The 17795-nt window shown below is 21.7% G+C and overlaps 1 protein-coding gene across 2 annotated transcripts in view; it reads left to right on the top strand.

Moving 5' to 3' along the window:
* The window catches only part of LOC122498256 (angiotensin-converting enzyme), a 210615-nt gene that overhangs the window by 167745 nt on the left and 25075 nt on the right, over positions 1-17795 (top strand). For both annotated transcript variants that reach the window (XM_043605911.1, XM_043605910.1), the window contains one exon: positions 4898-5038. In XM_043605911.1, coding sequence (XP_043461846.1) covers positions 4898-5038 — 141 coding nt within the window. The remainder of the gene's footprint in view (positions 1-4897; positions 5039-17795) is intronic.

Here is a 17795-nt window from a genome sequence, read left to right as displayed (position 1 = left end):
AAAAAATAAAATGATAAAATATATCAAGTATAGTAAATATGGAAAGTATATGGTCCATATAGTAAGTATGGTAATAAATACAGCAATTATGGTAATAAATACAGCAAGTATGATAATAAATACAGAAAGTATGGTAATAAATACAGAAAGTATGGTTATAAAATAATAAATACAGCAAGTATGGTAATAAATACAGCGAGTATGGTAAAAAATACAGAAAGTATGGTAATAAATACAGCAAGTATGGTAAATACAGCAAACATAGTAAATATATAGTAAATGGTGGTAACAATCGATTTTTGTTTCTACCTATTTACATAATCATAATAATTAAAATCATCACAGTCTACAACTATATCATTACACTGAAAATCACCATAAAAATTTGAAATACATACAGGATTGAGTATGAGATTTCGCGCTTTACTGCAATTGGAATTTATTTACTTTCTTAAATAAATTGCTTTTGTTACATATATAAAATATATAAATAATAAATTTTATATAGTAATATAGTCTTTTGATATTCTGAAAGGAAAATTAATTACTGGACAGTAGAGAATTATTATAGAATTTCTATAGACCGCAGTGATGAATACATTTAACACAAAGTGAAACGGATTACATTTGGTGTAAGTTTTATTTATGAGTTGCTACGTAATATTATATGGTTGGGTGAACCATAATTATGGTGCGAATTATTATAATTACAATGACCAATAATTATGCAAACGAGTGCGATATACATAATGAGTTTATTGTTTTCTTCTTTATGTTCTATGAATGATGTAATTTTCCCATCAATATGTGGGAGCAGAGAAAAATCTTTTGGAATTTTGCCCCGAAAAAAAAATTGTAATCAGTCAAAATATCATTTGAATTTTTTTTTTTTTTTTTTGAAAAATTAGTTTTATTTTAGAAAAAACTATATTTGTTAAATTTTTGGTTGTTTCGATTAATACTTTTTTTATTTTGGAGAAAATCGTTGTTTCAGTTGAAGCACTTTTTTCATGCAGAATAGGAAATTCGAAATTTAAAAACTGAAATCTGAATTTTGAAATTTAAAATTTAAAATTTTAATTTTAATTTCTGAAATTTTAATTTTGAAATTTAAAATCTGAAATTTTAAATCAGAAACTCAGTTTGATTCGAAAAACGAAAATTTCATAAGTGGAAATTTTGTAATTCTTGCAAAGATTTTTTATGAAATTTTCTAATTATTTAAAAAAAAAAACGAACTCTATTTGAAATTACACGTAAATTGATTTCCTTAAAAATTATTTACCTTCTTTACGATATCACACTTGTCACGAGGAAAGAAATTTACTTAATTCTTATGAAATGTATAATTAAACTTGTTCGAAAGTTGAAATATAAGTATCTCATTCATTTCAATTTAATGTCCTAGAATAATAAATTATACATATTTAACATTTTTTTCTTATTTCCCTCGTGATTGATTCAATTTTTACAATTTATTTATTATTCGATCCATTAATATTTTCTTAGTAAATCAATAAATAAATAAAAATAATAAGAAAAAGTAATAAAAATATGAATAAAAGTAACAAAAAAGTAATAAAATAAAAAATAAATATTAATAATCAAACAGTAATAAAAAATAAATAAAAAGTAAATAAGACAATAAAATAAAAACGTAGATTTTTCAGAAGGAAACAAATGTATTAAAAAAGGAAACAAAAAAATAAATAAAATAATTTAAGAGCAATGTAAAAAATAATTATTAATTGTTATTTACTCTTGTTTTCATTATTTTGGTTTTTCCCCGTGTAACCAAATGAATAAATAAACAATTAGAAAAATAAAAATATAATTTAAAAATAAATAAATAAAAATTAAAAAAAAATTTATCTTTGATTTGATAATAAAAAAAGAAATTGAATATAAACGTAACGCGACGTAAACTTCTTACGAGAATAAACATTAAAAACTTTGTCGATTGCGCCAAGTTTTGCAATTGTCAAAAAATAATAAATCTTCCAAATTTAAAATTGACATTTTACGGATCTTTCTTTACTTGCTTGAATTGCTTTCAAATTTGCAAATATGCAAATTTTTTTTTTATTTCTAATTCATCGTTCAAACTCTTTCACATCGAAAGTTGGATCCGTATAGTTGTAATTAAGAGCAGAAGGGGGACTTTGTATAGGTTACTAGTTACGTAAAGGACGTTACCCATGTTAAGAAATGCTAATTATATATTTTTATGAACTCATTTATTGTCCCATGTTACGATTTCAAAGAAAAAAAATAAATAAAGAAATAAAAAAATAACAGAAACTTTTTCTTATAAATATTTTATTAAATCTTTCACTTAATTTTTCATTTCCCAATTTTGTTTGTTTTTTCTTTGTAAATTTCATTTTTATATTAAATTTAAACTTTTTTATTTCATTCAATTATTATTATTAAAACTATAATTATTAATATTTAAGTTAAAGTAATTTTAATTAATAATTACTGAATATTTTTTTCTAATTACCTCAATTTTTTAATAATCAAAAACTTTGATCACAAAAAAATTATTATTTATTACTTGCATTCTAAACAAGTAAATTAGTTTTTATTATGAATGAATGAATGAATTAAACCATTCAATTAATTGCATTCTTAACCGACTAACCAAATGTATTATTAATCATTTAATTAATTGTAATATTAAGTAATTAATTGCATTACTAATTAAGTTATTAACTAATTAACTGTACTACTAACTTATTAATAAATTAATCGCATTATACACATTTTAATTATATGTATTATTAACCAATTAATTAGTTGCATTGTTAACGAATTAATTAATGGACTGCATTAATTAATTAATTTTTTTATTGACTTATTAATTAAATGAATTACTGACTGACTAGCGAAATAATTAATTGGATTATTTACTGATTAATTAATTGTATAATTAACCAATTAATTAGTTGTTTTGTTGACCAATTAATTAATTACATTGTAAATTGATTAATTAATTGCATTACTGACTAATTAATTAACTGTATAATTAACTAATTAATAAATGGCATTACTAATTAGTTGATTAATTAATTGCATTATTGACTAATTAATTAACAGTAATTTTGGCTAATTAGTGAATTGCATAACTAATTACTGAATTAACTGCATTAATTATTAACTAACTAATTAATTAATTATATTATAAGCTAATAAATTAATTGTATTGTTGGCTAATTAATTAAATACATAATTGACGAATAAGTGAATTGCATTACTAATTACCTAATTAATTAGTTACATTATTGACCGATTAATGAATTGCATTACTAATTACCTAATTAATTAATTACATTATTGACTGATTAATGAATTGCATTACTAATTACTGAATTAAATGCATTAATTATTAATTAATTAATTAGTTATTTTATTAATAAAGTAATTAATTGCATTGCTGAGTAATTAATTAATTAATTAAATTGCTAATTCAAAATTAAAAAATAAAAAGCAAAATAAAATATGGAAACATATGAAGAAATTTTATGTAAATAAATAATCAAAAGTGGCAAATGTTGGTAAATAATCAAATTTTTTCCAACATAAACTTTCTATTGAATTTAATTTAAATGAAAAATATTGAAATGTACGAGACAATTGAAATGTACAAAAGAGGCGAATATGTGATAATGGAATTAATAAATAAACTATAGTGAATAAGAATGTCTGAAAAAAATTTGCACTATAATTTTACATATATATGCGTGTATATTTAAAGTTGAATTGAATTTTATCTTGAATAAAATTTAATATTGTATTCATTTCTTCCTTGTTATCTAAATAAAAGCGGATAAACTGATAATACTTCCGTCAGTGTTGTTTGATACGTAACATTCTCTATTTTATAATTTATAATACATGCGTATAATTCAAAAAATTGTAAAATGCGCAAAATTATTTGTCCAACATCATTGAAACTTTATCGATATCATAGAGATATTTTTTAATTATGTAACGAGAGATAATATAGTTCCGCGCGCGCATTTTCTATTTTTTTCACATCTCAGGAGCTTTTCTTTTTTCTTTTATTTTTTGTTACATTGATTTGGAATTACGTGAAAATGCTTTTTAAAATTAGATTGAAGCGGTGATAACTTTGATATAAAGTTAATGATAGAATATGATATAATATAGAGTAGCCAGCAAGGAAGTGAATGTTTAACATGTTTAGCGATCTCAGACTTTATAGAAAATGTTGGAATTTTATATTAAATTTACGATACATCAACTTTTTAATAAATATAAATTACCTGAATTTTGAAAACAAGAATATTTACTTCAAATTTTCTTATATGTGAGCCGATGTTTTATTATTAATAATTTTATTATATATGTACTCTCGTAATTCAAAAGGAAGTCTTTCCAAACAGTTTTCAAATTAAGTTGTGTTTAATTTATTGAACGGGAATTAATTTTATTATTTAATAATTAATTGAATTTGTAAATTGAAGTTGTTTTAGGTAATATTAAAATTGGTTAATTAAAAAATATAAAATAAAAAAAAATTAGTAATAAAAAATTAATAATTTTAAACAATAAAAAAATGTCAATTTTGAACAATCAAAAAATTAATAATTTCAAATAATAAATTAATAATTTTAGTTATTTTGCATTCCTCATTGCTAGTTTTAAAGAATAAAAACTTGATAATTTTAATTATTTTGTCAATATTTTTTATTGTTAATTGTAAATAATAAAAATGGACAATTTTAGATATAATAAAAACTTGATAATTTTAATTATTTCGCTAATATTTTTTATTGTTTTAAATAACGAAAATTTTGATATTTTTATAATCATTTCAGTAATGTTAAAAAAAATTTGTTTAATTAATTTGAAAAATCTTTTTTTGTTGCAGAAATTTTGTGGCTGGAGTTTTGCAGTTCCAGATTTATCAATCGCTCTGTCAAGCTGCAGGTCAAGCGTTTAACAACGATCCCAGAAAACCACTTCACAGATGTGATTTCTACAAGAGTCAGGAAGCTGGACGAATGTTGGGGTAAGTTTTTTTCCCAAAAAAAAAATTATTTTTTCTCCACTCTTAAATTTAATACATAATGGAAAAAATAAGAGGAAAAAAAATAAAGGCCAAAAAAATAGAGCAAAATAAAATAAATGCCAAAAATAATAAAAAACAAACTTCGAAAAATTAGGAAAAGAAAAATTGCAAATTATAGGCATTTCTTGAATGAATGCAAATTCAATAGAACATTCAAGAAAGTGTGTAAATCATGTTACTTTTATTCAACTGAAGTACAAACTAGCAATTTGAAATTTGTCTCTCTTATTGCTTTATAATTACTTCTAGATTTTTTCTTTTAGTTTTCATCATGTAACTGTAATTTCAAGAATTTATGTAGAATATACAACATTAATTACATTATCTGAAATGGGTTTGAAAAAAAAATTTTTTATTACATGAGAGAAAATACTTAAATTGTTGATAAGTTTGAAAACTGGTAAATAAAAAATGGCAAAAATAAAAAAGGAAAAAATGGAAAATTACAAATAGTAATAAAAGTATTAATAACAATATTAATAAAAATATTAATAACATTATTAATAAAAATATTAATAACATTATTAATAAAAATATTAATAACAATTAGTAATAAAAATATTAATAACAATTAGTAATAAAAATATACAAAAATTCGAAGTAAAAAATTAGAAAGACTAATAAAAATGTGAATTAAAAAATAAAGTACGGAGTAATTATACAAATATTAATAATAATTAATAAAAGTAAAATAAAAAACAAAGTAAAATTTTAAGAAATAATAAAACTATTAATGTGAAAAATATTAAGTAATTAAATTTTGTTTAAAAAAAGAATAAACTTGTTTTCACATTTATTGCATTTTTAAAAATTTATTATCGATAAATAATTATTGCCATTTAAAATTAATTCGTTTGGAAATTAATAAAAGCGAGAAATTACTTGTCTGACTAATATCTTTGTTTACTACTGAAAAGTTAAAACGAGGACAAGAAAAAGAATATAGGAACTTGGTAAATTTCCATTTTTTTTTTTTTTACAAAATATTTATACCACAATTTTCGAAATATTAATTTAATTATCGTTCGATTAAAAAGAAAAATATTTAAAGTAGTAAATAAAAACCCTATTGCAAAATCAGAAAATGACAGTGTAGAGCGCGGCGATAAAAGGTATAACCTTCTTGTGCATTTAATGAATTACTTCCTAAACGTCGATTTTTTTTTGTTCCCATTTTCCAGCGGCAATAAATATTTAAATAAAACAAAAAAAAATAAATAAAAAGGAATATGCATCCTTTATACGTGAGAAAATTCTAGGAAGTGAACGTATATATAATTCTCAGTTATATCAGATGGGTTAAATACCGTCCTTATATACATTGCAGTCTCTTATGTCAGTGGAGGGGGTCAATATAATCATTAACCTTTACGCGTTTGTGTTTTTATTGTCAAACGGAAAAAGAAAATTAACACTGGAAGTAGAGAGAATTTTTTTCTTCTCTCAAATTTTTAAGGAATGTTTATTTTTCAATTTTATTTTTTGCTTTTTTGTTTCTTTACTTTTTTTTAATTTTTTATTTTCTGGTGTATAAACAATTTTTTTTTGTTTTTTCTATCCTTTTTTTTGGTTCTTTTTGTTTTACCGTATTTTTTGGGGTTTAAAAAAATTTTTTTCTGGTTTTTATTGCCCTAGGGTAATAATGGGTACTTTATTGACCTGCGAGCGGGCAATAAATTGACCATTATTGCCCTAGGGTAATATTGGGTCTTTATAGACCTGCGAGCGGGCAATAAAGTGACAATTATTCCCCTAGGGTAATAATGGGTCCTTATTCACCTGCGAACGGTCAATAATTTGTCCATTAATACCCTAGGGTAATAATGGGTCCTTAATCACCTGCGAGCGGACAATAAAGTGACCATTATTGCCCTAGGGCAATAATGGGCACTTTATTGCTTGCCTAAAAGTTTAAAAATTTTTTCGAAACTCCCTCCCTCGTATATTTGTTAAATAACTAAAATTTCTTGCTCCGGAAAATCTTTTTCTTACAGAGAAAATTAAGAAGTCAAAGTCATTTTTTCTTTTTTTTTCCTTTTATAATTAGCAATTAATTTTTTTTTTTTTTGCCGAGAAGAAAAAATTGAGTCACGCGTTCAGATCGAGCGTGCAAAGTGTGAAGTAGTTGGAAAATGTCATTAATGAATAGCAATCATTTTCTAAATTACTGAAATACCATTTAAAGTAGGAAGTATAAAGAATTCAACAAATCAATATCCTCGACGAGCACCCGGTTTGTCTTGTAATGGTTTTATTACTGACATAGGTTGTCGATTGAAAGAAAGCTGTCGAGCGAGGTGTGCTAATAACATGATCGTTTGAAGGTGGTATTAGAACATACATACATAGAGTAAAATCAAGAAAATCCATAGAAGTAAATAACTGACACTCTATATGCCGCGTATTTCGCACGTGAGTAATCGTGAGTAAGCAAAGTAGCTTTGCAATTTTTTTTTTCTTCTTCTTCTTCTTTTACTTCGTGGTTCCATCTCGGGTTTCTGCGCTTACTTCTCATTTTAAACATTAATTAAATGAAATTGTGTTTTCTCTTCAAAGTTTATATACAGAATTTTTGCGTAATTTTATAAATGCGAGAGAATGATTTTTCAAAAAGTTTTTCCCTTATCTTTGCAAATAAAGAAAAAATATTTTTTTTTTTTAATTTTACGAGAAATTGCGAAATTTATTTTCTTCAATGAATGGCTTGTAAAATTTAATTGAGTAAAAAGATACGTGAATAAAGTGTTTTTTGATTTAATTTTCATTTCACAATTTAGGTAAAATAAGATTGAAAGTGTCATAAAATGTTCGTAATAGTTGCAAATAGTCGCACAGTAAATTAGCAGTTTTTATTCTCACGATATTTTTTAAATTCTATTATTATAAAAAAAGGTTTTGAGGGATAAAATGGTGGTTAAATTTCTCCACTTGAGAACGCCAAGGTCACCACCAGGTGGCAAGAGAAATTCCAAGAAAAGACTGAAGTGCCATCTAGCGGTGACCTTGGCGTTCGCAGGTGGAGAGTAACATCTCCATTTAAATATGAAAAGGGCAATAGAACTTTTCGCGTTTATTTTTCTTAATAAATAAAATAAAATGAAGAGTACGTAATAAATAAATAATAAATATTTAAATTAAATACTAATTAAAGAAATAGATAATAAATAAATAAATAAATACGCAGTAACGAATTTTTTTTTTATTTTGAAATATAGATAGGAGAAAGGAGAAAATACTACTCTTTTGTTCTTATTGTATCGTTTCAAATAAATTCGAAAAAAAAATAAAAAAGATAAAAAATAAATTTTATTTATTTATTTTTTATTTTGTTAAAAGCGTTATGTAATTTTGTTTATAGGCCAGGTTTATAGACAATGTAGCCTCATTATAAGTCTGTTTCGATTAGGTGCGGTGCCATTTAATATATTTATTAACACCTATAGTATAGCATACGATTGAATATCGCATGAGTTGAAAATTTGCCAGAAGGAAGAGAAATGAACGTCTAATGTTATTATTATTTTAATTGTCTACTTAACACAAAACCAGACTTGGCACACGAAACCAGAAAACTAGTCTCAAAAATTTATATTTATTTTATACATAACATTATTGCTAAAGGTTTGCCAAAAAAAGGATCAGAGAAACATTTTTGCAAAATGCCCTTAATACTGTGTGTAAATAAATTATTTGTAAATATTTTTTTACGTTTAAATTTTATTCATGCAATTTTTTTTATTAATTTATTAATTTTCTTTTTTCTATGAATTTAATTTATTAGTTTATTTTTTTCTGTGTATTTATTTTCTTATCTTTTTTCATAAATTTAATTTTTTAATTTGTTTTTTTCAATGAATTCGTTTTATTTAAACTAAATATTAGTATTATTAATTTATTATTATTAAATTTATTTACATGTTTCAAAATTTTCTCAACACTGTATGTAAATCAATTATTTGTAAACCAAAAAGAAACAATTTTATATTTGCTTCGTTTCGTTTGTGAGTGAATTTTCATGCCATCTAGGCGGCAATTTAATGAACTTTTTTGGCGCGAAATTCAAAAACAGAAAATAATAATAATAGTAATAATTAAAAATAATAATGAGGAGTAATAATAAATAAAATACAACAATAAAGAAATTTAATAATAGTTGTAATGAATAATAATTTAATAAAAAAGTAATTATTAAAAATAATTTTAAAAAAATAATAAATAATAAAAAAATATGTAACAAATATTAAAAATAATATATTTAAATAATAAAATAGATAAATAATAAAAATATGAAGTGAAACAGTTGGAATTATAATGAATAAAATAACAGTTGGAGAAAATAAATAAAAATTGCATAACAGCTAATAAAATTATAATAATTAAAAAAAATAGAGAAGACATAAATAAAAAGACATATATAAGACATTACATAATGGGGCAAAGGAGTACATTACTTTCCTTATATTAGAAAAACAATTGTTGCCTTTCATTGACTCAACACATGATTATAATGTATATATATGTATAACAAAAAAAGTCATATATATAAAATACACCTTACTACAATTCCCAAGGATTTATAACGTTTAATATATAAATAGCCTTCACATCGAATAGGAATATTGGCTTTGTGAATGGATAATGAAAGGGAAAAGCAGGTTTCTTGCCGTTATGTCGGAAGCCTACATCCTAAAACTTGCTCCAATTGCTTTCATGGATAAATAATAGATCATAAAAAAAAGGTGATGTTACGTAAAGACCATACTTAATAATATAATACAATTCACATGGGGATAATAAAATGGAAAAAAAAATTGGAGAAAAAAAATTGAAAAAGAAATGAAAAGCCAAGATTATCAGACCTTGTGCATTCTCCTCTCAAGGTAATCGGAGAAAAATTATTTTTCTTCTTGCATTTTTTTTTTATTATTATTATTTGGTTGAAATGTATTTTATATGCAAAAGGGAATTTTGTGTGTATGTAATCTGCGCGCATGAAATTCGACCTCCCATAATGATAACGACTTGCATTGTTGAGATCTAATGTGCAAACGTTGGTTTATAAATATTTTTTTTTTTGTAGCCATTCGGAGGAGAATTAACCCCGTTATATTAAATAGTTGTATAGTAAATTTTATTTATTTTTGTATTTTATTTTATTTTTTTGTTTTTTCTAGTTTGGTATTTATGTAGTTTTTTATTTTTGTATTTTTGCATTTTCGTAATAATTGAAAATAAATTTAAAACTTAAAACAAAATTCTGGGAAAACTCAAAATTGTATTTTTGTAATTTTTTATTTTTCTATTTTTGTAATTTTGCAGTTTTATATTTTTGTTGTTTTGTATTTATTTTTACTTCTACTTTAGGGTTGCCACAAAAATTTAATTTTGTTTTTCCCTGACTTTCGCCTGATTTCCGGACAAAATTTTAACTTTTTCCCTGACCCAAAAGAATATTCTGATTTACTCTAAAAATTATTGGATTAATTCATTGTTTAATCAATTTTTATTAGAAAATTTTTCGAGAATTCAATTATTTAAATATAAAAATAAATAATTGAATATTTCTTAAAATTGAATTTTTATAAAAAAAAATTTTATCAAAATTTTTAAAAATAATTGAATTCTTTCGGTGAATGTAAAAAAAATTTTTAAGAATAAATGCAATTTTCTATAATTTTATTTAAAATTGTATAAAAAATAATTGAAATTTTGCTATAAGCTTTTGTTATTTGTAAAAATAATTCTATACTTGCATTGAATTTTATTAAAAATTTTGTTAAAAAATTGAATTTCTATGAAGAATTTTATTTGTGAAAACAATTGAATTCTGGAGAAAAATATTATTATTTATGAAAATAATTAATTTCTTGTGAAGAATTTTATTAAAATTTTTTTAAATAATAATTGAATTTCTCAGAATTTTTTTCAACTTTTTCAAAAAAAATTAAATTTTATCGAGAAATTTCATAAAAAAATTGCAAATAATTGAAATCTGACGAAGAATTTTATTAAATTTTTTTTACAAAATTGAATTTCTGTGAAAATGTTTATTTTTAAAAAGAATTGAACTCTTGAGAAGAATTTTATTAAAATTTCTTAATTAATTGAACTGCATCAAAGAATTTTATTTTTTACGAAAATAATTAAATTGTTTCGAAGATTTTTACAAACAATTCTGACAATAATTGTATTCCAAGGAAGAATGTTATATATTTTACAAAAATAATTGTATTCTATGATCAATTTTATTATAATTTTTGAAATTTATAAAGCATTTTATCAAAATCTTTTAAAATAATTGAATTCTCGAGAAAAATTTTATTATTTATGCGAAAATAATTGATTTCTTGCAAAGAATTTTATTCAAATTTTTTTTAATAACTTAATTCCTATAAAAAAAATGTATTATTTGTGAAAAGAATTGAATTTTTAAGAAGGAATTGTATTGAAAATTTTATGAACTAAATCTTGTAAAGAATATTGTCAAAATTTTTTTAAATAATAGAATTTTGAAAAGAATTTTATTTCAATTTTTCGAAATAATTGAATTTCTCAGAACTTTTTTTTTAATTCTCATTTTTTCGAGAAATTTCATTAAAAAATTAAAAATAATTGAATTCTTTCGGCGAATTTAAAACAAAATTTTAAGAATAAATGCAATTTTCTATCATTTTATTTGAAATTGTATAAAAAATAATTGAAACTTTATACAATAAGCTTTTGTTATTTGTAAAAATAATTTTATTCTTGCAATGAATTTTACTAAAAAATTTTTTAAAGAATTGAATTTTTGTGAAGAATTTTATTTGTGAAAATAATTGAATTCCGGAGAAAAATATTATTATTTATAAAAATAATTAATTTCTCGTGAAGAATTTTATTAAAATTTTTCTAAATAATAATTGAATTTCTCAGAATATTTTTCAACTTTTTCAAAAAAAATTAAATTTTATCGAGAAATTTCATTAAAAAATTGCAAATAATTGAAATCTGATGAAGAATTTTATTAAATTTTTCTTTACAAAATTGAATTCCTGTGAAAATGTTTATTTTTGAAAAGAATTGAATTCTTGAAAATTTTGTTTAAATAATTGAATTCTTTTAGAAAATGTTATTAAAATAGTAGATGTTAAAAATTTAAAAATAATTTAAATAATTTATAGAAAAAAAATTTTATGATAGTTCTTGAAGAATTAAGTTATTTAAAAATAAATTATTTGTCAGAAATAGAAAAAATGAAACGAAATAGTTTTATATCACAATTTGATTCATTTCGTTTGCGAGCGGATTTTCATGCCGTCTAGGCGTCAATTTAATGAACTAGCGGTCAATTCAAATGGCGCGAAATTCAAAAATGAAAAATTTAATTACTAATAATAATTCATTTCTAAAAATAAATTATTATTTAAAACTATAAAATAAATATTAAATTAAATAAATAAATGTTAAATAAACAAATATAACTTATTTTAATTAAAAAAATACGAAGAGAATGAGAAGAGAAAAAGGAGTGTAATAAATTTCTGAATAAAAATTCAAATATCCCACTCTAACGCAACTGGAAGAAAAAATCCCAGGAATAATCAGATTGTTAAGATTTTTATTTGATAATTAGAATATAGAAATGTGACTACTTTATTTATTATGTATGCCAAGAGCGTGATTTTAAAAGTGAAACATTTATTCTAAACGTGGATAAACATCGATTAAAATGGGGCCTCGTCGGGAAATGTCATTGGGCCGCCTTCCGTTTATGTATATATTTGTTCTTTGTGTATATTTGTGCATTGTTTATTGTTTATATATATGCATGTATATTCGATTTTGTTTCCTTTATAGAATTTGTAATAGAGAAATCCGTATATCACATTCCGCCTGACTCTCGACGATCTAACGCGATAGTCCCGCTAATCCAGGTCAACGAGAGGGAACTTAAAGTCAATTTTGCCTCGCCCGTGAGCTACTCCGTCGAGAATTTGTCACGACATTATTATATCGACGAGAAATTCAACCGGCTAATATTAAATTTCAACTTTATGTATATTCGCGGACAAAATGGCAATAGACATACACAAATATAAATATCTAAACACAGAAGAAAATTTTATTTGAATCAAATGACTAATTTTCTATTACCAAATAAATATTTACTTGAATCAAATAATTTTAATAATTTTAACAATTTTTATTTATAACATATATATAACATATATATAAATTTTTATTTATTAATATTTGCAATTAATAATAATTTAAACAATTTCCATTAATTATCCATTAATTAAATCAATTAGATTTAAAATTAAATAAAAATTGCTTGATTCAAATAAATATTTATAAACAAGTAATCTTGGTTATTTGAATGAAATACATTTTTTTCCAGTTATATGCCAATATATATTATTGAGAATCACATTTGCCATCTCACTTTATGTATAAACAATATGTAGGCTATGAAAACAAAAACTTTCCTTTGGGGATTTGTTTTACTTCATTTCCGCTAATTGGAAATTTTTTTTTTTTGCATTTAAAATGAGAAACCTTCTCTGCAAATTACTTTTTAATTCTCTATTTTGTTATAATATTTCGAAATTTTTAATCAGAAAAAAGTAGATTTAAAAACTAATAATTGATAAATGAATATTGAAAGAAAAAAATAAATTGTAATAAAGTAATATAAAAAATAGAAAATAAAATAAAATGATAAAAAAATAGAAAGATATAAAATATGAATAATTATAAAATTACGAACATCATTTGCAAAGATAAAATTTAAAAAATCTATTTTTTTTAAATTTTGTACTCTTTTTAAATTTCCAGATATGATATAATAATAATAAATTTTCATAAATAATTTGGATTTAATAAAAGTTTTCTAGAATTAAAAAATTATTTTCTTAAAAAAAAATATAGAAATACTAAATTATTAAGTGAACCTACTTAATTGTTTATTAAATTTAAATAAATTTTATTCGGTTCAAATAAAAATTTTATTCGTTTCAAATAAAAATTTTATTTAGTTTTTTCACATACCTAATTCTTTACTCAATTAAATTTTACAAGCCATTTGAAAAAAATGAATTTTGTAATTTCATGTAAAATTTAAAAAAAAAATTTTTTTTCATAAATAATTTTCATCTAATAAAAGTTTTCTAGAATTCAAAAATTCTTTTCTTAAAAAAATATAGAAACACCAAATTATTAAGTGTACTTAATTCTTTATTTATTTGAAATAAATTTTGTTCGGTTCAAATAAAAATTTTATTTGTTTGAAATAAATTTGTATTGTTTTCAAATAAAAATTTTAATTGGTTGAAAAAATTTTTATTTGGTTTGAAAAAATGTTATTTGGTTGGAAAAAAATGTTATTTGGTTTAAATAAAATTTCTATATTCAAACGATAAAAATAATTTTTAAAGTAAGCCCTCTGTGAAAATTATTAAATTTTCACAGAGGGCTTACTTTAAAAATTATTTATTTGACTCAAATAAATTACATTTGCTTTAAACCAAAACTTATCGTTGAGTCTGAGAATAATATACAAATGTCGAGAAAAAAAAATAAAAATTTCAAAAAATAAAAAAAAACCAATAAAAATAGAATACAAAAGAATATAATTTTTTTAAAGAATTGAATAATTTATTCACGAGAGAAGATGAAATTTTGCAAGATACATTTAAGAAAACAAAAAAGAAAAAACACACGAAGAAAGAAAAAAAATATGACAGTGGAAATTATGAGGATCTTGATAGTTAAAAATTTGTTTGTTTCGAGTGTTAAAAGAGATAAAATAAAAGATCGTTAAAATGATTCTTTTATTTTTCCTCTATTCTTAGAATCGAGAAAAAAAAATAATAATAATTACCTCTCGATAACAAAGAAGGTAACTTAAGATATTATTGCATCTATCCTATAACCGACGGATACTGAATTTTCTAATTATTGCAAAAGAGAGTTTCCACGATGATAACCTTACGAGATACATAAAAAAAATCCAATACCTTCTCATTTTTTTGATGATTTTATTTTTTATTATTTATTTATTTATTTATTTATAAGTTAATTATTTTTGATTTCTCAAATTCGAAATTGATTGAAAATAACTGACTTGATTTTAAAAAGTCAGTCATTGATTCAAATTAATTTCTACTTATAATTAGTTATCTGTCACTAATTACCAAAACAAAAATTCATCTAAAATTTTAGTAAAAATTAGTTATTTTAACAAATTTAGTTTTAGAGAGAGAGAGAAAATAAGAAAGAGAGAGAGAGAAAGATTAGTTTTTGATTTGCTATTTTGATATTCTCACTAAAGGAAAGTTTCTCTACAATTGTAATATTCATACGGTCAATTACAATCTGGATGAACATCTGTGACGGTATAATTTTCAAAGTACGTGCTTCGAGATCAGAAACGCACTTAAACAATGCTTTTGCACGCGCTTGAAAGAAGTCGATTTTCCGCAATGATATTTACGATACAGATAAATTTATATCCAAAAGTATTGCAAAAGTATTTTTTTTTCCGAATGCAATATTTAGGAAAGTGAATTCAAATTTCATTGCGTAAAATTATATTCAAATTTTATTCTATAAAATTAAATTATTACAGTGCATGAAATTATATTATTTCACTGTATGAAATTATATTATCTCACTGCAAGAGATTATATTATTCCACTGCATGAAATTATATTATTTCATTGTAAAGAGATTATATTATTTTACTATTATATACAAGAAATTATATTATATATGAAATAAATTAGAGTCTTGCGTAAAAACGACTAATTTCACACAAAGAAAGAATCCTATTTATTATACACACTATCTCTTGGTTAGTAACAAAAAAAAAAAAAAACGAAAAAAAAATACAAATGCTCTAGAAAGTTAGATTTATGAGCTTTGGATGTCTACTTTAAATTCAATGGGATTCAAGATTCATGCGGATTTTTCAGTAATTTGCTTCTTACATTCGTTCCAATTGGCATTTTCATTTATATATTTTATATATATAGTGTACTAAAAAACTATTTTGAAATAGTTAACAAACGAATCTTTTTCTAGTCAAAAAAAATAATGATTTTGCAATGACGAGAAAATTTTTTTTTCGAAATAAAAATGTAATTAATCATTTTTTATTTCGTTATTTTGTTGCTTGTAAATTTAGAAATTATTTCTTCAGTAAATTTAAAAAGTAGTTTTTGAAAAAAACGACAAAGATAATAATAGTAATAATAATAATAATATAATAATAATAATAATCTCTCTTTTGAATTAGTAAAAATCTTTATTGATCGTTGACTTCAGTATTTAATTAATTAATTTAAATTTGTGACTTAATTTTTGCTTTTGAATTAGTAAATTTTACTAATAAATAAGTAGAAATAATTTATTTATTTTATTTATTTAAGAAAAATCAAAGTTCTTATTTAAATTACTATTTATTAATAAAATTTACTAATTCAAAAGCAAAAAGTCAGTCACTAATTCAGATTAGTAAAATTCAAATTTAAAGAAATAATAATAAATTTTTATAATTACAGAAATAAATTTCTTAATTGCAAAAAACTTCGAAAAGCTTTTTTTAGAAAAAATTATTCCTCTTGAACAAATGTTAATTGTTTTTTCATTTACTTATTTAATCTTGAACTTTAATCTTAGACTTAAGAAAAGTTTTTTTTTAAATTCCCAATTATGATACATAAAAAGCAAAAAAAAATTCTTTTAAAATATAATTCAGAAACAATTAGAAATTTTTTTCTAAATTAGGAAGGCAAAAAATAATCTTTAAAATCGTTGGATTCAATTCAATTTATTATTTATTTACATTATATAATTATATATTTATTTACTAAGTATACGAACATTAAATTATTTTTTCCCTTATTTTGAATGAAAATATTTTTTAAGATTATTCAAATTGAAGAAACGTATTTTTATAATAGAAAAATAGTAAAAGAAATATTGCGATAAGAAAATAACAGTACAGAAAAATTAGTGAAACAAATATTAAATGAAAAACAGATCTAAATTATTAAAACAAACTTTTTAGAAAAAAAATTAGAAAGAACAGAAACAAGTATAAAAAAATACAAGAAGCTATACAAAGAGATAGAAAAAATTAGAAAAAGTGTAGAAAACGATAAAAACAGATGGCAAAAATAGAAAAGGTAGAAAAATATAGCAAAAAATTAAAAAATATTAGAAACAGAAATAGATATAGGAAAAAATTGAAGAAACACAAAGAGATAGAAAAATAAAAAATAAAGAAAACAATAGAAACAGAAAGGAAAAATAATAAAGGCAGAAAAAATAGAAAAGTATTTAAAAATAGAAAAATAACAACTAATAGAAAATAGGAGAAGTAAGAAATAAATCGAAAAAATAAAAAAAATGCAAAGAGTTAGAAATCATTAGAAAAAAGATAGTAAACGATAGAAACAAATAGAAAAAACAGAAGAGGTAAAAAAAATATAATAAAAGATTCAAAAAAAAATTAGAAACAGAAATATTTATAGAAAAAGTTTTTAAAAAATAAAAAGAGATAGAAAAATAAAAACTATAGAAAACAATGGGAACAGACAGAGGCAGATATAAAAAATAACATAAGCAAAAAAAGTGGAAAAAGATTAAGAATATGAATATAACAATAAATAGAAAATAGGAAAAGTAGAAAAAAATAATAAAAGCAAAA

Source organism: Leptopilina heterotoma, unplaced genomic scaffold (assembly GCF_015476425.1).
Source record: "Leptopilina heterotoma isolate Lh14 unplaced genomic scaffold, ASM1547642v1 Lhet_144, whole genome shotgun sequence".
NCBI classification, from domain to species: domain Eukaryota; kingdom Metazoa; phylum Arthropoda; class Insecta; order Hymenoptera; family Figitidae; genus Leptopilina; species Leptopilina heterotoma.
The sequence above is the reverse complement of the archived record's forward strand: the minus strand, read 5'-3'. Positions and strand labels throughout refer to the sequence as shown.